Genomic DNA, 22,148 nt, shown 5'->3' with positions numbered 1-22,148 from the left:
GGGGTCAACAGCTTTTTTTTAAGTCCCACTTTGCACATCAGAAAACTAGGCTCAAAAAGAGTAAGTCTGGCAGTTCCTCGAAAAGTAAAACAGAATTTCATGTGACCTGGCAACCCCACTTCAAGGTATATATCCAAAAGAATTGAGAGCAGGGACTCAAATAGATATGTGCACAACAATATTCACAGCAGCACTATTCACAAAAGGTGGGAATAATCCAAGTGTCCATCGAAAGATGAATGAATAAACAACACGTGGTACTACTAGTAGGAGCATAATGGAAAATTGTTCAGCCTTAAAATGGAATGAACTTCTGATACATGTTACAGCATAGATGAACCTTGAAGGCATCACTGCGAGTGAAATAAGGAAGATCCAAAGGGAAAGATACAGTAAGAACCCACTTATATGCTGTAGCCAGAATAAGCAAATTCATAGAGCTGGAAAGCAGAATGTAGGTTGCAGGGGCCATGAAGGAGGGGGAATGGGGAATTAATACTTAATGGGTATAGGGCTTCTTCTCAGGGTGACAAAAATGTTCTGTAAATAGACAGTGGTAAAGGTTCCACAACACTGTCAACGTACTTAATGCCAGCCACAGAATCGTACACTTAAAATGGTTAAAATGATTTTTTAAATTGTGATAAAATGTATATTTTATCAAAATTTTTAAAAAAGTAAATAAGAAATAAAAGAGTAATTTGTCCAATGTCATCACAATTAAAAAAATTAAAATAAAATTTTAAAAAGTAAGTAATTTGTGTAATGTCATCTAGCTAAAAGTGGCAGAGCTGGTGCTGAATCCAGAAATACCTTATTCCAAAGCTTATGTTCTTTTTAATTTTTTTTATTGTGGTAACGTATATGTAACAAAAATCTTCCCGTTTTTAAGTGTATACCTCATGGGTGTTAATTACACTCACAATGTTGTGTTGCCATCACCATCATCTGAGGTCCATGATGTGTTCTTCTCCAAACCCTCCAAACTTGGGGGTGCAAGGGTGGTTCAGTGGTAGAATTCTCGCCTGCCATGCAGGAGACCTGGGTTTGATTCCCATGCACTTCTCAAAAACAAATAAAAAACTAACAAAAATTCAACGAATGGTGCTGCAATAATGAGATACTCACATGGAAAAAGAATGAAATGTGATCCTGCCATACAACATACAGAAAAAAGAAAAGAAAACCTCCAAACTCAAAAACAACTTCGGGGTGAATGGCCAGCCTCTAAGATCAGTTTGCACCATCCTCCCAGCACGTACTTATAACTGCACTTTGGGGGCATCACTTTAACTCATCAGAGACAAAGAAAACCAAGTATAAGCAGAGCTAGAGCACCACTATCTGCACTGCAAGATTTCATGGGCCACAAAGAAAAAATGTTTAAGTAAGAGTGGTAGATAAGGATTGCTGAGTTTTAATTTTGCCTAATACAGTCCCTTCCCCACACTACTGATTATTGTCACCATGATTTCCTACAAGTAGGGGGAAAAACACTTTGATATCAAAAAAGTACAAGAGACATAAGTTTAGAACGAAGGACAGTCTACAGTATTATACATATTTTCTTACATACAATGATCATTATATCGTCCTATTTTTTCCATTTCTCGGCCCATCAGTTCTGGTTCTCACTAAGGTCAAGACAACAGAGGGGAACCACCACACTCTCATCTCAGTGGACTGTCAGTCACTTAGCAATTGGTCAAGATGCTCATAGGAAGAACAGACACGGGTATAGCCGGCCAGGGTAGGGTGCCCTGAGAGGGCTGGGACCAGAGGTGGAGTCTGGGGTGGAATCACTCACTGAAGGCAAGATGGGAGAACAGGGCTGGGACCGTCTAGGCCTGAGGCCCCAAGGCATGGGGAGGTTGGGCTGTAGAGGTCGGGCATGTGGACATCTAGCAGCAGAGAGGGGATGCTGGGGAGGTTCTGGGCCAGCCCAAGGCCCCCGTGCTTGGGGCAGTCACCACTATAGACTAAATCGTACCTTATCCCCCCTTTCCATCTGGTTCTCTTTATGCTCCTCCTCTCCTCCTCACTGACATCCATCCTCTACTCTTTTCTTGGGCATGACAACAGGCCAGGGAGACCAGCTAAAGGGCCAGGAGCTGGTCGGGTCAGAGGAGGCGACCCATACCCAGGACAGGACAAGAAGATCCACCCCACAGGAAAGGCCTTACCTTGCTGGGAGGTGGTCCGTGGTCATCCAAATAAGTGGAATTGCCTGGGGAAAAGGAATAAAAAAGCAGATAAATCACTTTTTTTTAATCCCCAAATGAATTCAGTACAAAGAACAGCCACATTGCTACTTAGAATAGCTTTATAACTATTCAGACAACAGTACCAAAGAAAAATACGTGATTAGTACCCAATTTGGCCAAATTTTGCTCATCTTACCATCCATGGGGAATAATTTCAGCAGTCACAAATGCCCTGTACACAAGTGTGCGATGCATAAACACACGTACATCAATATTCTTCACCTGCTCTCTGTTGAGACTGCCTTAGACCAGCGGCTCTCAAACCTGTTGAGGTGGCTGGAACACAGTATGCTCAGGCCTCATCCCTAAACTTCTTTACTCAGCAGCACGGAGAATCTGCATTTCTAACAAATTCCCCGTGATGCTGATGCTGCTGATCCAGGGACCACATGTCTTTGAACTACTAGTTGCCGTTCCTCTTTTCAGTCTTGCTTGGATCCAAAGCTTGGTTTGTTTTCCTGCATGTGTGTGAGTTCTCAGAGTACATGGTTATTGTTTCCTGATGACTGAAGACTCAGAGCTTGGGATTAGGAAGGGAACAAAAGTTTATTGAGCTCCTTATATGTATCCAGGTACTCTAAGGGCTTTACATGTATTCATTCATTTAATTCAAATGTCAGAGGTGGTTATGATTGTTTCCATTTTACAGAGGAGAGACCAGAGATTGAGGGAATTTCAGTTGCTTGCTCAGGGCCCCAGACAGATGGTCAACTGCGGGGGGTGGCGGGGGAGAGAACTAGTTTTTCCAGAGCTTCTTAAGGCACCTGCTCATCTGTGAGTCAACCTAGAATGCCCCATCTCAGACTTCTTGGCAGCACAGCCCTGCAAACATCACCAGCTGCTGACACCTGAGCCCATCCGGGAGGCAGTGATGCAGGGGATATAATTTAAGGCCCCCTCCAGGAGGGAGAGCTCCTGTCAGTCCAGGGGGAACCATCTTCATGTTAAAGTAAAGATAACTAGACTCACTGACAGAACAAAATGTAAAAAGTTCTGGAAACACAAAGATATTTATGGAGAGAGAAAAGTAGATTAGGGAATAAGATTAATTTCACAGACTGGATGGATGAAGGGTGCTTTTGACAGTAGAGAACAAAAGGGACTTAAGAAATTAGAATAAAAAGGGGAAGCATATCTTCAGCCAAGGATAGGTGAACTGGAGAAGCTAATCCAAACATAATAAATAAGTTGCTTTGGGCTCACAGATTTTTCCGTTCTGAGTCATCATCCATTCCTGATCATCTTTCTTTTTTCCTGTGAGACTTCTAAACCACTCAGTGGTTTATGACTGTCCTCTAACCAGATATTTTGTACATGTAAAGTGGATGACGGGGTACAATGTTTATGTACAAATACCACGCATGCTGGGTATTGGGTTGTTTACAGGAAATTTTTCTAAAACTTTTTTATTGTATAATATAACATATATAACAAACAAACAATAGTTTTTCAATGAACAGTTATAGGACAGATCCCAGAGCTTGTCGTGAGCTACCATATGATCCTCTCAGATTTTTCCTTCTAGCTGCTCCAGAACATTGGAGGCTAGATGGAATACACACACACACACACACACACACACACACACACACACACATATATTTATCATTATAACAGACATTTTCTCTTTTTTGTGAAAAATAACATATATATAAAAAAGTATCAAAGTTAAAAGCACACTGCAACAATTAGTTGTAGAACAGGTTTCAGAGTTTGGTATGGGTTACAATTCTACAATTTTAGATTTTTATATCTAGCTGCTCTAAGACACCATAGACTAAAAGAAATATCCCTCTTTTTAGAGATGTTTGGGCTATGGCCATTCCAACCTTTTCATGCTGGGGGGTTTGTCAATAATATGGGGTAGGGAGATGGAACTGTCTGACATTCTGAAGGGGCTGGGCCCTTTAAGTTTCAGGACTTATCTGGTCCAGGGACCAATCTGGAGGTTGCAGGTTTCTGGAAAGTTACTCTAGTGCATGGAACCCTTCTGGAATCTTATATATTGCCCTAGGTGTTCTTTAGGATTGGCTAGAATGGTTTTGGTTGGAGGTTGGCAAGTTATGATAGGTAGCAATGTCTAACTGAAGCTTGCATAAGAGTGACCTGCAGAGTAGCCTCTCGATTTTATCTGAACTCTCTCGACCACTGACACTTTATTAGTTACACTTCTTTTCCCCCTTTTGGTCAGGATGGAATTGTTGATCCCATGGTGCCAGGGCCAGACTCATCCATGGGAGTCTTCTCTCACACTTTAAGGGAAACTTTCACCCCGATGTCATGTCCACGTATAGGGGAGGGCAATGATTTCACTTGCAGAGTTGGGCTTAGAAAGATTTATTAGCCCACTTCTGAGCAACAAAGGAGGTGCTCCAAAAGTAACCCTTAGGCAAACCTATGGATAGGGTAGGCTTCTCTGCTGCCTACATAAGCTGCACAAGAGTAATCCTCAAGATCAAGGGCTTGGCCTGTTGATTTGGGTGTCCCTAAAGTTTGACACAGTATTGGGATTCCCTGATGGTAAAGTTTAATAGTTCCATATTTTTCCTCCCATCCCTCGAGGGACTTTGCCAATACTTTTTGATTATCTGCTTAATATACTCTAGAATGTATCCAGGCATTACACTAAGTTACATAGGATTAAAGGACCTCTTTCTTATTCTGGGCTCCCTGTGTTTCAATTGTTCAAATGAGCTATACAGATAGATTGAGTTAGTTTATATGCTACAGAAAATTTAGGTTCCAGATGAAGTCAACCTTTCTTCCTCTGGTCTCAAAGAGTATGTGTGGTTCTAAAATATAGACAATGTCTTCCTTACCCCTCTGTTTTGAATTATTTCAACCCGACCTGATTGGCTTCATTCTTATCTTTAAATACCAGATTATATAGATCTAAATAAAACAGCAATCTCCAGAAATGGTAATTACCACTCCAGACTAAATGTGTTCGCTCTAAGAGCTTACAATCTAGGCCCCTGCTGTCTTATAGGTATTTTCTAAAGGAGACCATACCATAATTGTTCTTTCGTTTCTGGCTTATTTTGCCTCACGAAATGTCCCACATCTTCATTCATGTTATTGCATGCCTCATGACTACATTCCTTTCTGTAGCAGCACAACATTCAATCATATGTATACACCATCGTTCATCAATCTACTTCTCAGTCACTGCATCCATCAGGCTTCATGTATAATGCCCAAAGATCACAGTCCATCAACACTCTCAATTTTAGATAATTTTATTATCCCAAGAGAAAGATAACCAATAAACACACTCTCACCAAGTAGGAAATCTAAACCTCCTCTTAACTCTTGTCTTTCCCCCCATTATTTACCTCTGCTGTTGCTGTGGTAGTGCTGATGGTTTCCTTTTAAATATAGCCCAGCAGTTTTCCTACTGTACCATGGAGTTAAATACTCTTTGTACACAAACATACATTTGAAGTAGTTCATGTAAGAATTAATTTACATTTCTAGTGCTAATCAGTGGGATACATAGGTCTATACAACCCCTTTCAATCTTGTCCATCTTCAATATGGTAATATTACTTATAGACCCACTAGAGAACAACCTTCACTTCTATCTATTCCCATACACTGGAGTTCAACCTCATTAGCCAACTGTTCACCCATTTCTAGCTTGCATGTATCTCTAAGTTCCCTATATTCTGTATTATAAGCCTCTGATTTTATGTTCACCATGGGCATAAAAGTGGAATCATACAATATTCACCCTTTTGTGTTTGGCTTATTTCATTCAGCATTATGTCCTCGAGGCTCATCCATCTTGTCATGTGCTTCAGGACATCATTTCGTCTTACTGCTGCATGATATTCCATCATATGTATATACCACATTTTGTTAATCCACTCGTCTGTTGATGGGCACTTGGATTGTTTCCATCTTTTGGCAATTGTGAATAATGTTGCTTTGAACGTCAGTGTGCAAATGTCTGTTTGTGTCACTGCTTTCAGCTCTTCTGGATATATACCAAGTAGTGCTCTGCCTCTTAAATCTGCTGTTGTGTGCCTCTAGTACATTTTTTACTTGGTCAACAGAGTCTTTAATCTCTGTGATAGCTGCTATTTTTCTATTTATTCTTTCAAATTCCTCTTTATGCTCTTCTAGTGTCTTCTTGATCTCCTTTATGTCATTAGCTATCCCACTTATTTTATGTAGTAGAGTTATATGAACATCTTTGATTAGTTGTTCAAATGTCTGTGTCACCTCTGGTGCTTTAATTTGGTCGTTAGGCTGGGCTATATCTGTCTGCATTGTGATATGCTTAGTGATCTGTTGTTTTTACCACATGTAATTATCTTGACTGATTTACTTTGGAAGTTGATTGCCTTCAGTAGTCTAAAGCCTTGTGTTTTAGGGATGGATGTGTAGCAGAATGCAGGGTTAGGGGCGGGGCACAACAGTGCAGTCATGGGTTGTAGCACAGGTACAGGTGCAGATTGGGGATGCTATGCTAGTGCCTGTGAATGTGGATTGCAATGACCGGGGAGGATGTGCGTGTGCGGGTGCGGGTGCACCAGTCTGGGAGGCACGGTCCTGGTGTGTTCTGGTCTACAAGGGCACAGGGCTCTTTGTGCACGTGTGCAAAGCTGTGGCAGCAGGTTGGCGCTTTGCCTGCATGGGCTGGGGGCAGATAAGATCCGGATGCACAGGTCAGTGCTTTCCCACAGCTGTGGGGTATGACTGGGGGTCTTGTGTATACTCAGGCCTAGGAGTGCCATAAACTGATGTACCTATACAGAGAGCTCAAGGGGAATGGGGTGGGGTTGTGCAACTAGGGAGTAGCCTGGGTATGGAGGTAAGTGCCCACAGTCTTATGTGCTGGCGACAGCCTGCAGGGAACAGGGAGGGGGAGGTAGTGCTCGGGATGGGTGCAGGAGAGGTGGGTTGGGCTGCACTTGAGGTGGGGGTGTGGATCAGGTACGAGTGCAAGGGGATGGCAGGGCAGGGGTGCTTGGAGCATGGGGTGCGGGGGTGGGTGAGTGAGTTCAGGTGTGTGGGGTGTGGGAAAAGTTGCAGGTCACAAGCTGCACTGGTGAGTGTAGCATGTTCAAGGAATGTGGCTTGGCTTATTTCCTAGTACCCATCTCCTCATCCATGTACTCCTGAGCGCCCTAGGCTTCCATGTTAGGCTCTGGTTCTCTGCTTCTCAGTTTCTCAGCTTTTGCAACCAGGACTGCCCTAGGCAGTGCAGAAGACTCTCTCAGTTATACTTTGGAATCACCATCTCGGTTGCCCTCCTGTTTCTTCTCTAACTTTTCCTTGGAGCAGGGCTGAACTCCATCTATCCTATTCCACCATCTTCCTGGAACTCTGTTTTCAGGAAACTTTTAAACATGAACATGATTAATAATTTCTTAGATCTATTACTGAACTGAATTCCACTGAGAACATACATAAACAGAACGTAATATTGACATCAGGCTCAATAAATAGGATCGGCATCAAGTAATTCAGGAAAACAGCCACCCAAGTCTACAAGGATATTTGGAGATATTTCACCATCAGTGTAGTTGGTGTGAAGCTCCCATCATGTGGACATGTCCTCCTGCAGGGATGTGAGAAGCCAACACAGTCCATGAAGTCCTCCAGACATTAATCTCAGGGAGCAAAGAGAGCTCAAATAACAAAAGTTTTCTAAAATACTAAATGTTCTCACGGAAACCAAAACTCTAAAATGAATGGTTTAAACGTCTGAGGGCTAACTCCACTACCAGCTCAGGTCCACACAGACCCCTCAGCCCCAGGTCCTTTGTCTCCTGGTGTTTCACAGTGCCCTTCCCTGTCTTCCAGGGCTACCTTTTATTTCCTCTTTCCCTATACCCCTGACATTCCAAACCTTTAGCAATTTTATGGACTCTGCCTTCAAAATATACCCCCAATCAGACCTCTTCTCACCCACTCCTGGAGCCACCCCAAGAGTCCCTCTGCCTCTTCATTTATTGCCAATGTTCTCCCTACTCAGGCAGCAGGCAGAGGGAGTTTTTAACCTGATCAATCAGATCACATTACTTATCTGCTGAAAATCTGTTTCCCAAGAACAAAGCAGTCAACTCCTTAGTACAGCTGACAAGGTCTTCCCATTCCAGGCCCCGTGTGCCACCAGCACCCTTCCAGGGTCTCAGACCACAGCACACTAACTCGCACCCACCTGGGACCTTTGAACTTGCTCTACTTTACATTGCAAATTCTTCCCCTCTTCCCATCCTTCCTCCCTTCCTTCCTTCCTTCATTGCTTTCCTTTTTTTTGTCCCTCCCCCCTTTCCCTTTATTTTCTTTCAGAAGATTTTCACAGTTAGATGTTTTGACACAGAGTTCAGCCACCTCTCTAACACTTCCTTCTACAAGAGGAGAAGTCCAGGGCTTGTGGGCGCCAGCCTGTGTGTCATGGACCTCATCCCTTCCACCAGCGGGTACCTGGGCTCCCCTCTGGGAGAGGAGTCACCAGCAATAAGCTGTGTTCCTGTGGTTTATTAGGACACAGAAACAAGCAGCGCCGCACTCACAACAAAGGAACAGAAATGGGAAGGAAAAGCTACAGCAGTCAAAGGCATTTCTTTAGCTGCAGACAGCAAGTTTTTCTCCTCCTAGGATATAAATGTATTATTATCTGATATTTAAGTAGAGCTGTCATGCTAGGATCTTACATTTTCATAGTGTCAAGTAAACAACTCTGTCAGAATTTTAAAATATGAAGGTGGTAACTGGTTAGCAGCAAAGATCAAAGGATAAGCCCCATTATCAAACGAGCTTGGCTGAATGGGCTCCTAAACACCAAAGAGGCTCCTAGCTGCCCTGTCCCATCCAGGAGTCAATGGAGGATATTAAGTTGTAGGAAGGAAGATCAGATGAAGGCCTCTGGGCCATGAGGGTCCCAACTAGAGATCTTTATCTGGGGAGCAAAGAAAAAGAAAGGGGGCTACCAGGGTTTGGAGCCTCACCCCCAACCCCAACAAAGTGGCATGGGACCTGCTGTTCTTAGAGCCCAGACAGGGGCCCAAGGTGAGGTGGGTATTTTCATTTTTGGAGGCTCACAGAGGTGCATCATTACATTTCTTTCCAGAAAGTAAACCCCACTTTTTTTTTTTTTCGTATGGGCAGGCACTGGGAATCGAACCTGGGTCTCCAGCATGGCAGGTGAGAACTCTGACTGCTGAGCTCCCATGGCCCACCCTTTGGTTGTTTATTAGCAGAGTAACAAATGAAGACTTAAATAGTCCACGGCACATAATCAATTCACTGAGCAATCTTATTCCTTACCTTAAAGTGAACAGCTTAAGGTATTTCACTACAAGCCTTCACACATGCTGATTCAAGCTTTTCATCTTTCCACAATAAAGTAGACTGGCATAAAAAAAATACATTAACTCTCCATTTCTTATCTGCTGTCTTATAGCCACATGTCTACTTTATATGCATAAAACGACAGTTTCTAAAAACTGTTAGATAACAATGTTGCCTCCCAAGAAGGGAAAATAAAGTCCACTCGCCTTTTTTGCTCTATTAACAAGAAAAGAAAAAGTCTTGGAAGAACTTTACATAAATGGCTACATGTATAACCCGTACAAAATTAAGCTGTCTTAAATTTTACACACTACAAGCAAACTGAACCCAAAATTCTAAATGGCCATTAGAGTTCTGACTCCAGCCTCTTTTTCATGTGTCAACCCTTCCTTTTTTTTTTTTTTTTTTTGCATGGGCAGGCACTGGGAATCGAACCCAGGTCTCTGGCATGGCAGGCGAGAACACTGCCTACTGAGGCACCGTAGCCTACCCGAGCCCTTCCTTTTGAGATAAAAAGCTACAGAGTCTTATCAAGCTGGAGGGAAAGGAGAGGCATATGTTCCCATACTCCCATCATGCATCAATCAAACTCTCAGAAGGGCCAGTCTTCTGGCTGCCCACAGATCACACCTAGCAAGGCAGAGCCAACCTCTTATGGTTGGGCTAGCGTGAGTGGCTGAGGGGGTGGGGGTCTGCGCATCACACCAGACTCAGGCTCCCTGTTCCCGTCTGCATCCTGATGAGAGTACTGATGTGGCTCATGTGTGTGTGAACATTTACAGGACTACACACCAAAACAGGAAAACACACTAGCGGTTTAATGTTGTTATTTTTTTAAATTAGAGAAGTTGTAAGTTTACAGAAAAAACATGCAGGAGTACAGAGTTCCCATATATCCCCTCTTACACACACAGTTCTTCCTACTACTACAACTTGCATTAGTATAGTGCCTTTGTTACACTGATTAAAGACTATCATAATATTGTACTATAAATTAAAGTTCATAGTTTACATTAGGGTTTGTTATTTATATTGTACAGTCCAATGGGGTTTTTTAAAACATTTTTCTAGTAACATATTTATAACTTAAAATTTCTACAATTAACCAAATTCAAATATATAATTCAGTGCTGTTAATTATGTTCACAATATTGTGCCACCATCATGACCATTCATTTTCTGACACATCAAACAACTTCTGTACCAATGAAGCATTAATTTCCCATTCCCTACCCGACATTGGCCCCTGGTAACCTATATTCTAGTGTCTGACTCCATGAATTTGCTTATTCTAACTAGTTCATATGAATGAGATCATACAATATTTGTCCATTTGTGCCTTGCTTATTTCACTCAACATGATGTCTTCAAATTTCATTAATACTGTAGCATGCATGAGAACCTCATTCCTTGTTAAATATCACATTTAGTGTATCCATTCATCTGCTGATGGACACTTGGGGTGCTTGATGTTTGGGTTAGTATGAATGATGCCGATATGACTATCAGTGTGTAAAATTAAGTTAAAGTCCTGCTTTCAATTCTTTGGGGGTGACAGGTTGAATCATTGTTATTTCTCCTGGTGGAAGCACTCCCCCTTCTAGAATTAAAACGTGTAGACCAGCAGAGCTCAAGGTTGCAGGGACAGGAGGAAAATTTTTCCCTAGGGGTAATAGTGAGTGGTACCACTTCTATTCCCACTCCTTGGTTCCTGGACCCATGGATCCTGGCTATGGGAGAAGCAGCACCATACAGCAGATGCTGATTCAGAGCATATACAGCTTCCTGGAGAACATTACCCCAGCCCTGCAAGGTATTGCCACCTAACTGGCACCATAATTGAGTTTTTGAAAGGCCACTCCACCGTTCTATCAATCTAGCAGCCTCTAGATGATGGGGAACATGGTAAGACCAGATAATTCCATGAGCATGTGCCCATTCCCGCACTAAATTTGCTATGACCTGTGTTCCTTGATCAGAAGGAATGCTGTGATGATGGATAAGGCATTCAAGTCCATGGATGGTAATTTTGGCAGAAGCATGAGGGAAAGCAAATCCCTATCCAGAGAATGTTGTCTATTCCAGTTAGAACAAATCGATGCCCCTTCCATGAAATGGGTGGTCCATATAATCAACCTGGCACCATGTAACTGGCTGGTCATCTTGGGGAATGGTGCCATATCAGGGACTGAGTATAGGTATCTGCTCCTGGCAGATTCAGAAGTCAGCGGTTGCTATAGTCAAGTCAGCCATGGTGAGTGAAGTCCACGTTGCTGAGCCCATGCAAAATCTACATCCCTACCACTATGACCACTTTGTTCACGAGCCCATTGGGCAATGACAGGAGTTGCTGGGGAAAGAGGCTGACAGGTATCCACAGAACAGGTCATCTTAGCCACTTGATCATTAAAACCTTCCTCTGCTGAAGTCACCCTCTGGTGCACGTTCACATGGGACAGAAATATCTTCATGTTTTTAGCCCACTCAGAAAGATCTATCCAAATACCTCTTTCCCAGACCTCTTTGTCACCAATTTTCCAATTATGGTCTTTCCAAGTCCCTGACCATCCAGCCAAATCATAAGTAACAGCCCATGAGTCAGTATAGAAATGCATCTCTGGCCAATTCTCCTTCAACCAAAACAAACAACCAGGTGCACTGCTTGAGTTCTGCCCACTGAGAAGATTTCCCCTCACCACTGCCCGTCAGGGACATCTCGGAAAGGGGTTGTAGTGCTGCAGCTGTCCACTTTTGGGTGGTACGTACATATTGTGCCAAAGCATCTGTAAACCAGGCTCGAGTTTTCTTTTCCTCAGTCAATTCACTGGAAGGAACACCCCAAGAGGCCACAGCTCTGGTCTGGGAAAGAGAAGGTAATGTGGCAGGAGTGGACACCATGGGCGTTTGGGCCACTTCCTTATGTAACTTACTTGTGCTTTCAGTACAAATAGTGCTCTGGCCCTATCTCATATACACCATTTCCATTTTATGATAGAGTGCTGCTGCACACTCCCAACTTTATGGCTTCGTGGGTCAGACAACACCTAGCTCATGACAGGCAACTCAGGTCTCATGGTAATTTGGTGGCCCATGGTTAAGCATTCAGTGTCTACTAAGGCCCAGTAGCAGGCCAAAAGCTGTTTCTCAAAAGAAGAGTAGTTATCTGTATCAGATGGTAAGGCTTTGCTCCAAAATCTTAAGGGTCTGTACTGTGATTCTCCTGTAGGGACCTGCCAAAGGCTCCAGACAGCATCTCTATTTGCCACTGACACTTCCAGCACCACTGGATCTGCTGGATCATACGGTTCAAGTGGCACAGCAGTTTGTACAGCAGCCTAGACCCGTTGCAGAGCTTCCTCCTGTTCAGGTCTTCATTCAAAATTAGCGGCTTTTTAGGTCACTAGATAAATGGTCTGGAGAAGCAATCTTGGTTTGTAAACAGTCTCAAGTCTTTAAATTGATTAAGGGGCTGTGACTCTCTGTTTTTGTCATTCAAGTTAGACTTCTGTTCACTTGACCTACAACTCTTTTCTTTATACAGCTCAAACAAGAATTTAGTAGACTACCCATCTATTGTACTTCTAGGTACTCCATGATTTACTAGCCAATGCCACAAATCTCTGCAAGTCAGATTATTTTGAATCCTGTTTTGAGTCTGCTGTCTATTATAATAGCCATGTTCACCTTGTCTTTGGCAATTAAGTGCTGCCACCTGGCTTCTGCCAACTCGGGATCAACTCATCCCCTTCCGTGTTTAAGGATTCCGGCTCAGTAACAGCAGTTCCCACAGTAATACCTGATCTACAGAGAAGTGCAACTACGGAGCTCTTCAGGGATGATGGCGCTAGTCTCATGAATTTATTTCTTAAACAGTTCTGGTAAAAGGTGCATCCTTCGGACATTCCTGGGGTGCAAGAGCAGGCTTTCCATGATAAATCCACTCTAACATTCCAATCTCTCTAAATGCTTGGATCCCCTCATCTACATTATACCAGGGCAGTATAATGGCATTTCAACCTCAGGTAATGTTGGCTACCTTTTGATCCATGTTTTAGCTAACCATCCAAACAAATTGTCAATGCCTTTTTTAACCTCTCAAGCTATAACACTGAATGGAGAATCTCTGCTTAGTGAGCCCATAGCAATAAATTCAGCTTGATCCAGCCTTATATTCTTCCCACCATTATCCCACACCCTTAAAATCCATTGCCACACATATTTCCCTGATTTCTGTCTATATAAACTGGAAAACTCACTCAGTTCTTTTGAAGTACAATGTACCTCCTCATGTGTGATACTTTGTACCTCACCTTTTGGGGCCTGTTGGGACTTTAGTCTAGTTATAGGTCTGGAAGAAATGAAAGGTGGTGTGGGTGGGTCACGAAAAGAATCAGACATATCTTCTAAGCCATTTGCTTCAGGGCATTCATTTGCAGTTTCATCTGGTGAAACATGATTAATCACTCCAGAGCTAATCCCTTCAGGTGGAGGTTGGGTGGTCAACTCCTCAGGGCAGCTTTGAGGTGGGGCAGCTATGTCTCAGGCCAGAGCATTACAGGGTTATCTAGAGGAGACTCAGCATGACTTAGGATTTCAATTTCTCCACTGACATCATTATCAATCCATAGGTTGCCATCCCATTTTTCGGGGTCTCACTCTTTTCCAATCAATGCCCTCACTTTAATGGCAGACGCCATGCAAGACTGAGATTTCAATTTATGTTGTAAAGTTGCTACTCTAACAATAAGATTCTGAGCCTGATTTTCAGAGATCTCAAGTCTATGGCTACAGGAAATAAGATATTCCTTCAGGACACTCACAGAAACGTTTACATCTGTCAGATGGAGGGTAAGCTTCTCATCTGAAGCTTTAGGCCCATCCCTTTCACTCATTAATGAATACAGTGTATCTAGCAACAACCAGCCAACATCTCTATACCTCCTACTTCCACAAAACTCCGTAAAGGTGTCAAAAACGTTATTCCCAGAGCCTGGATTCGTACAAGAGAAGCATTAGAAGAATTGAATGATGATATTTTGACTATCTCTTTTGCGAACTCACCCCATAGATTGGCAGTGTCATTCTGATTACAGGAATCAGAGTCCTTAGTGCCTCTGAGTCCAATCAGAGTAGAAAACCGATTGTAAAAACCTATTTTTAAGATTCTGTTTCTTAAGAACCACTCCCAGTAACAAGCTGTATTAGCTAGGGTTCTCTTGGGAAATACAATCAGCAGGAAATATCTGTAGATAGAAAATTTATAAAAGTGTCTCACATAACCATGGGAACGTACAGTCCAAAATCCGTAGGTCAGGCTGTGAAGCTGATGACTTCAATGAAGGGTCTGGACCAACTCCACTGGAGAGGCTTGTTGGCTGAAGCAGGAAGAGAAACCGTCCCTTCTGAATCCTCCTTAAAAGCCTTCCAGTGATTAGATTAAGCATCACTCATTGTGGAACGCACTTCCCTTGGCTGATTACAAATGCAATGAGTTATGGATGTAGCCAACATGATCATGATTTAATTCTATCAAATGTCCTCATAGCAACAAACAGGACAGCACTTGCCCAACAAGACAAACGGGCACCATCACTTAGCCAAGTTGATACATGAACCTGACCATGACATCTTATAAACTTTTATTGCACACTGTACATTTTAATATTTTAAATTGCCTGTTTCTTAAATTTGTATCTAGCTAGTGATATAACAGATTTGCTCAAGTGCCAGGATCTAACAAAAACAAACAAGCCAAAGCAAAAAGCACCTTTTACAGTCTGCAAATTGGCTCTGCTTTGGTGAGTAGCCTCCTCTGGAGTTTAGCATTCCTATCAAGAAGATCAGGCCAAGGTGTCCTCTCTATCATATCTGAACTTGATTGCAATCTGCTTCTTGTCCTGGGCTTATACTTGCTTGTGGTCTTAAGAATTCCCTGGTCTACAGGAATTCAAATTCCCCCTTGACTCCCAATGAAACAGACTTTCTCTGTGTCCTATCAAATGCTCTAAGGCAGGTAATGTTTCGTCCCATGATGCTTTGACTTAATTGTTTCTTATACTTGTTTGCTGTCTACAAGCTACTTCTGCCCTTGGGACAAATTCTGGGAGTGTGAGCAAGAGACAAGTTTCCTGGTTCAGACTTTCAGGCTTCCACCAAATAGACTGGCATAGATAGATTGGCATACTCTTCCTGCACATTCCATTTGTCAGTAATACTTTTAGGAAATGTTGATATACTGACCTAAATCAGAGATTTTCTGATTTAACTGTTCTGGAACAAATCCCAGATATTTGATATTTTTAAAAGTTCCTTAAGTGCTTCTGAAGTCCAGTGCTGAGAAAGAACCACTGTGCTGCAAAGCACTGAGGATGTCAAACTTCGTCCTGAGCCTTGTGATCCTGGAAAACAATGATGGTTAAGAAACCTACCACCCTTTGCATTCTGGGAAAGAACTACAAAGAGCTCAGGATAACCCTTTGTTCACCTAGGACAAGGCTAAACACAGACTTTCCAAATTCTCATTCTTTACTTTATAAATCATTAGTTGAACTGCTTGGGCCCACTGCTTGTTAATCAAACTTTGGCTAAGCTTCTCTTCTTCTCCTGGGACCCCAAACTTTACAGCCCACCCTCAGCCTCAGCCGCAGCCCATCTTTAAGGACTACTCCTGAGAACAGGCTGGCCTCAGTGTGAAACATTCTCTAATCTACTATCCAATCATGCAATCTTTCATCACACTTGTCCATTCCCAGTACTTTTCTCTCCATGAAAGAAAAGACCCTTTAGCCTAACCCTTGAGATGCTTGTGGACTTTATTGTTAGAGTGTTCTCTCCATTGCAATAGTCTCCCTCCCCTCACTGCAGCATTCCCTCCTCCCTCGATCCCTTGTCATAATCCTTTTGAATAAAGTCTTTCCTTACCAAGTCTGGATTTGTTCATTTTGTGTGTGTGTGTGTGTGTGTTTGTGTGAGTGAGTGAGCGAGTGTGTTTTGACAGCACAAATTAACATACTTCATAATTCAGGTAGAATTTCATTTTCCAGAAGAAAAAAGAAAAGCTAAAAACCCAACAAATGTTTATCAGGCTCATCCTGACCGTGAGTCCCTTCCACAATTAGTGGGGTAGATCATGCTATATGGGTTACATGTCAATGGAAAAGGCTGGTGGAACTGGCCATCCACAGAACAGCCCTTAGCCAGAGGCAAGTTAAGACCAGCCCATCGTTCTGAAGAGGGCCAGGTCTGGCATAGACACCTACAGAGAAGAGCTTGCTCCTACTACCTGGGATGCCCAAACCTTCTTGGAATGCCAAAAACCTTTTTTAGAATAACTCCCAGAGCTTATAATTTCAGAACATATAGTTTCTGCAAATAGCTCTTAGTACATATCACTCTATTGACCTTCCTGTCTCAAGGGTGAAGAGGGGAAAAGGTAAGAAGATAGCCCTCTACCCATCTGGAATTTCCCCAGATTCCTTCCATCCACCTCGACAACCAGGGAGATTCCAGTCAGTCCTGGAGATGCTCATGTGGGATCCCCAAACACACTTTATAGGCACATAGGTTCTGAAAAGAAGAAGCCTCTGGAAAATCTGCAGCAAAAACCTTCTCTGGCCCTAGCCCAGCAACGTGCCCCCTCTTTCCAGCCATGGACTCAGGACTGGAAGCAGGAACAGAGCCCAATGCTGTACCCATCTGGATCCAGTAGAAACCACACAACCGGATAAAGAGACTTCTAGAAGCTCTCACACGAAGAAGGAATTCTAAATAGAAATATCCTGGTGCCATTTACTTTTTTGTTGTTGTTGTTACTATAAGACATGGTTTGTCTATCTTGGACATTGTCCATGATGCCCAGGAGATGGTGGGAACCTACGGACACAATGATTGAGAAGCACAATGGTAAATGGTGATACACCCACATGGCAGACTATGGTGAGCTACAAAAAGGAATGACATCAAGAGACATGCCAAAAAACAAACCCCGGGGACAATGTGTTGTGAAAAACAAGCCAGAAAAAAAAAAAGAATAAACTTGCCAAGGTCTCTCTTAGAAAATACTTATAACAAAATGAGAGCATGAATCGCAAGCCCAGAGAGCAGTCACATTCAGTCCAAAGCTGCAAATGCACCTCCAGATTCTGAGATACTGAGCCACAAAGATACCAGCTAGTACTTCCCAGAACCTTGAACAACCTTGCAACACCCAAGATCCAGAAATGGAGTGCTGCAGATCTGAAAGTCAGCATAGATATATATGACAGTTAAAGTTACCAAAAAAGAGATCAGGCCTCAACCAGAGTTCAAAATGAAGCCCATGTGGCCAGGTTCAAGGAAAACCAGAACACAGGGTAAAAGATGACAGTGTACTTACCCCAGACCCCCGTCACTGTATGAGATCAAAGGCAAAGAGGTTCACTATGTCCAGAACCCAAACTGTCTGCAACACACAATCCAAATAACCTCTCTGGATAGCCCATCCAAACAACCCACACTCCTGTAGTCCAGAACGGGAAAAAGTCCCTGCAACTTTGTATAGCCTAACATAATACCAGGACACATCCCAGACCATGATGCGCTGACAATCAAAAAGTATTGGCAGAGTCCCCCAAGGGTTTGAAGGGAAAAATTATATATATACATATACTGTTGAACTCCCTCATTTGGGAAACCCAGGTACCCTCTTAGCCATTGGGAACTCCCAAGAAAACAGGCCAAGCCCTTGATCCCAAGGCCTGCCCTCACGGAAAACATTTCTTCAAGGGTGAAGCTAAGACTACCCATAATGTGGCATAATAATCATCTCCAGGAAGTCTCTTTGTTGTTTAGATGTGGTCTCTCTCTCTCTCTCCAAACCCAACTCTGCAAGGAAAATCGCTGCCCTCCCCATTACATGCTACAAGCCAACAGGGGTGAAAACCTCCCTGACAACACGGGGTGTGACTCCTGGGGATGAGTATGGCCCTGGCACTGCAGAATCAACAATGCCCTCCTGATTAAAAGAGGGAAAAGAAGTATAATAAAATAAGGCTCCAGTCTGGAGGCTTCTCTTATGCAAGCTTCAGTTAGATAGTGCCAATCACCATGGTTTGCCAAATCTCAATCAACACCCCTCCTGTTGACTCCTAAGAATATCTAGGGCTCAAATAGAAACTCCACAAAGGTTTCATGCACCTTCCTGGAACAGGTTTGCCTTCCTGGAACATTTAAATCCTGGAAGGTTCCTAGGTCAGTGTGGTAGTTAGGTTCAGGTGCCAACTTGGCCAGGTGGAGGTGCCTAGTTCTGTTGCTATGGATATGAGCCAATGGCATATGAACCTCATCTGTTGCTGATTACACCTGCAGTCAGCTAGGAGGCGTGCCTGCAGTAATGAATGATGTTTGATTTAATTGGCTGGATGCTTAAATGAGAGAGCTCAAAGTAGCACAACCCAAGCAGCTCAACATACCTCATATCTCAGCACTCCAGCTCAGCCCAAGCCTTTGGAGTTGCAGAAAGGAATTACCCCAGGGAAAGCTGTTGGAACCCAGAGGCCTGGAAAGAACGCCAGCAGAAATCAGCCTGCGCCTTCCCATGTAAGAAAGAACCTCAGTTGAAAGTTAGCTACCTTTCCTCTGAAGAACTACACGTTTTTAACTAAATAAATCCCCTTTTATTCAAAGCCAACCCATCTATGGTGTACTGCATTCTGGCAGCTGGCAAACTAGAACAGTCAGATAAATCCTGAAACCCAGAGGGACCAACCTCTCCATTATTATCAATTACATCCCCCATCCTTTAGTGTGGACAACCCTTCTCAACATGGAAAACTCAGTGCCAGCATTGCCCAAAGATCCCAACAGATTGGGAGAAGGACCAAAGGAGAAGGAGGAGGTACAACAGAGAAAATGGGACTCAACGAATAAAACATGGGCAATGAATCACCACACTAACATTCCTTTCAGCCTCCAGGGTTCCAGGGCAGCCAGAAAGAAAAATGTGAGATGGTGGAATGGTAGCTTATGACAAACTCTAGAATCTGCTGTGCAACTACCCATTGAAGTATGCATTGAAAATCACTGCTTCTTCCTTTCTTTGCTTTGTATATATGTTATATTTCACAACAAAAATTTTTTTAAAAAACAAACAGAATGTCTTCAATATTTTAAAAACACATTAAAATTGACTACTTACTGATAGAAAACTTGGAAATTTTAAACTGATTTGCTGGGGTAGGCACAACCTTCATCTTGGAATTTAGATAGGAATCTTGCCTTTGTGAACTCCCAATTTTATTCAATTCTGGAGATGTGACTGGGGGAGAGGTGTGGTGGGCTCTCTGAGCGACTCCCCAGTCCACACAGCAACCTCAGCTCCCCTTGGTCTGCCTGCAGAATGTCTCCACAGGGCCTGACTGCAAATCTGCTGAACTTGTTGGTTCAGCAAAGGTCGGGAACTATGTGCAAGTATACTCAATGCAGCTCTGCCTGCAGCTGAGAAGTGCACATACTACAAGTCAGTCTCTAAACAGACCCCAAGGAAGAAGTCTTTCTTGCAAGAGTGCTAGTACAACCAAGTGTTTTCAACAGGGTCTTCTTTACTCCCAATTTGTTGGGGACGGCTGGTCTCTGGCCTTGTGCTAAGTGACTTTCACTAGTGGGCAAGCTCACAGTATCCAGAGTGGCTCTGGATTTGTCAGGGAGCACATCTCTGTAGGCTTCCTTATTGTTTAGGTTTTTCATCCCAGAAGAACTAACTGGTATCTCTTAAGCTTCTCCATGGCCAGGTAATGTTCTTCTCTCTTAGGCTTCTCCATGGCCAGGTGAATGTTCTTCCCTTGAACAGATAAAGCTCAGAGTGGTTGCAGTCTACTCGTGGTCCTTTTCTCAGTCCCTGCCTGATACAGCCCGTGAGCGGTCCCCAGGTCTGCTGCCCCAGAAGAGCCAGCAGAGTGGAGCAGCTACCATGTCTGCGGGAGGCCAGCCTGGGCATGGGTGCTCTATAAGGCACAGGGAGAGTCAGGGAGCAGGGCCACCCCTCTTGGTGGCCCAGCCCCTGGGAGCTGCAGCCCCACCAAGTGGCTGTCCGACAGGAGGTGCGTCTCCCTTTAAAATGACTTTGGGCTTTTCTTCAGTTCATTTTCTTCCTCAAAGAGGTTTATTTCTAATTGTGATTCCTGCACAAAATTTTCCACGCCCTGGCTTCAAGTGTCCTCAGGCTTATTCAGTTTTGCCTACCTCATTTCTGCTGTTGCTTTCCATCTGCAAAGCTAGTAAGTAAACTTCCTTGTAAACTTCTACAAACTTTCCCAGTGACAGAACTCCACAATGCTGGTAGGAATCTGATTATTTATTCTCAACTAGCTGCAATGCATCTTTCTTTATGCCCAACAGACCCCCCCAAAAAGACTTCATCATTTTCATTTGCACTTGAAGAAAACAATGAAAGATCAAAGTCATATTTTTCATCAACCTAAAGAAGAATGTCATCCTTCCTGGGCATGTCCATCTCTGCCTCTCCTGCCTGGCTGGCTGAAGAATCATCGCTACAGCTTCCTTCTTCCACGGAGAGCTGTCACAGAGTCATCAAGCAGCCAACGGTGTAGGACGCAGGGCCCGGGGTTTAAAAGTGGTGAGGGTGGCAAGATTGGTCATTTACTTTAAATAGTAACAGATACTTTTTGTAAGAGGGAGAGGGGAAAGAGCCCCAGGAGAACCATTTAATGGGGTCAGTAAGGTATCACTGATAGAATTCACTGCTACTGGTGACAAAGAATAGCAAGATCTTCCAGGCACTGCTACAGGCTCAGAACCTAATGATTTTATTCCTGCCACTCACTAGCTGAGTCACCATAGTAATACCAGATAATGTCCCTAAAGCTTAAATTTCCTGTTTGTAAGGTGAGACGCTAATAATAGCGCCCAAGTGAGAGGGCTTTGAAAATTCAATGAGACTGTATACATAAAGCACCTAGCACAGTGTCTGCTTGGCACGTAGCAGTGCTCAATAAATGGTACTTTCTCACCTTCTATTACCCAATTTTACCATTTATATTTATCTAATATTTGGAAATAAAAGAGAATCCTGAGGCCGGACTGGTAGTTTAATGAGAATATCAGTATAAAACAACTTGTTATTTTCTATTACTTTCAGATACTGGCTTTCTTGATATGATTTCTAAAATGTACCAATAATTTTCTTCCTGATTGTTCAAAATATCTTTAACAATAGTGTAAATGAACTTATAGAACCTTAAGGGATATAATCTATTCTTGACTCTGGAGTCTTGCATTAGCAGATCTATTTTTGTCTGAATTGGTCCCTGAAGAATAAAAAGTGCTTTTAATCCTATCTCCTCATATGGGATCCATAATATGCACTGGAGTCAGTGTCAAAAAAAAAGCTGCCTCTACACTGTCAATTTTGAACAAATACTTGTAATCCTTTTCAGTCTTTATTTCAGACCTTTTAAAAGCATAATCATATGCAATTGAAACCTTTTCTTTTTTTTATATATATAATCCAAAGTAGTCTTTCCATACAGGATTCTGATTATCCAAAGCACAACTGGCTGCATCTCTCCCTGGATTAGGGCTTCT

The 22,148-nt window shown here is 43.0% G+C and overlaps 1 protein-coding gene and 1 pseudogene across 2 annotated transcripts in view; both read right to left on the bottom strand.

Moving 5' to 3' along the window:
- UST (uronyl 2-sulfotransferase) overlaps positions 1-22,148 on the bottom strand; it is a 387,032-nt gene that overhangs the window by 226,266 nt on the left and 138,618 nt on the right. For both annotated transcript variants that reach the window (XM_077149209.1, XM_077149210.1), the window contains exon 2: positions 2,184-2,227. In XM_077149209.1, coding sequence (XP_077005324.1) covers positions 2,184-2,227 — 44 coding nt within the window. The remainder of the gene's footprint in view (positions 1-2,183; positions 2,228-22,148) is intronic.
- LOC143654304 (G2 and S phase-expressed protein 1 pseudogene) overlaps positions 14,687-22,148 on the bottom strand; it is a 47,725-nt pseudogene continuing 40,263 nt past the window's right edge.

This window comes from Tamandua tetradactyla, chromosome 2 (assembly GCF_023851605.1).
Source record: "Tamandua tetradactyla isolate mTamTet1 chromosome 2, mTamTet1.pri, whole genome shotgun sequence".
In the NCBI taxonomy this organism is placed as follows: Eukaryota; Metazoa; Chordata; class Mammalia; order Pilosa; family Myrmecophagidae; genus Tamandua; species Tamandua tetradactyla.
This window is presented reverse-complemented; position numbering and strand designations above follow the sequence as displayed.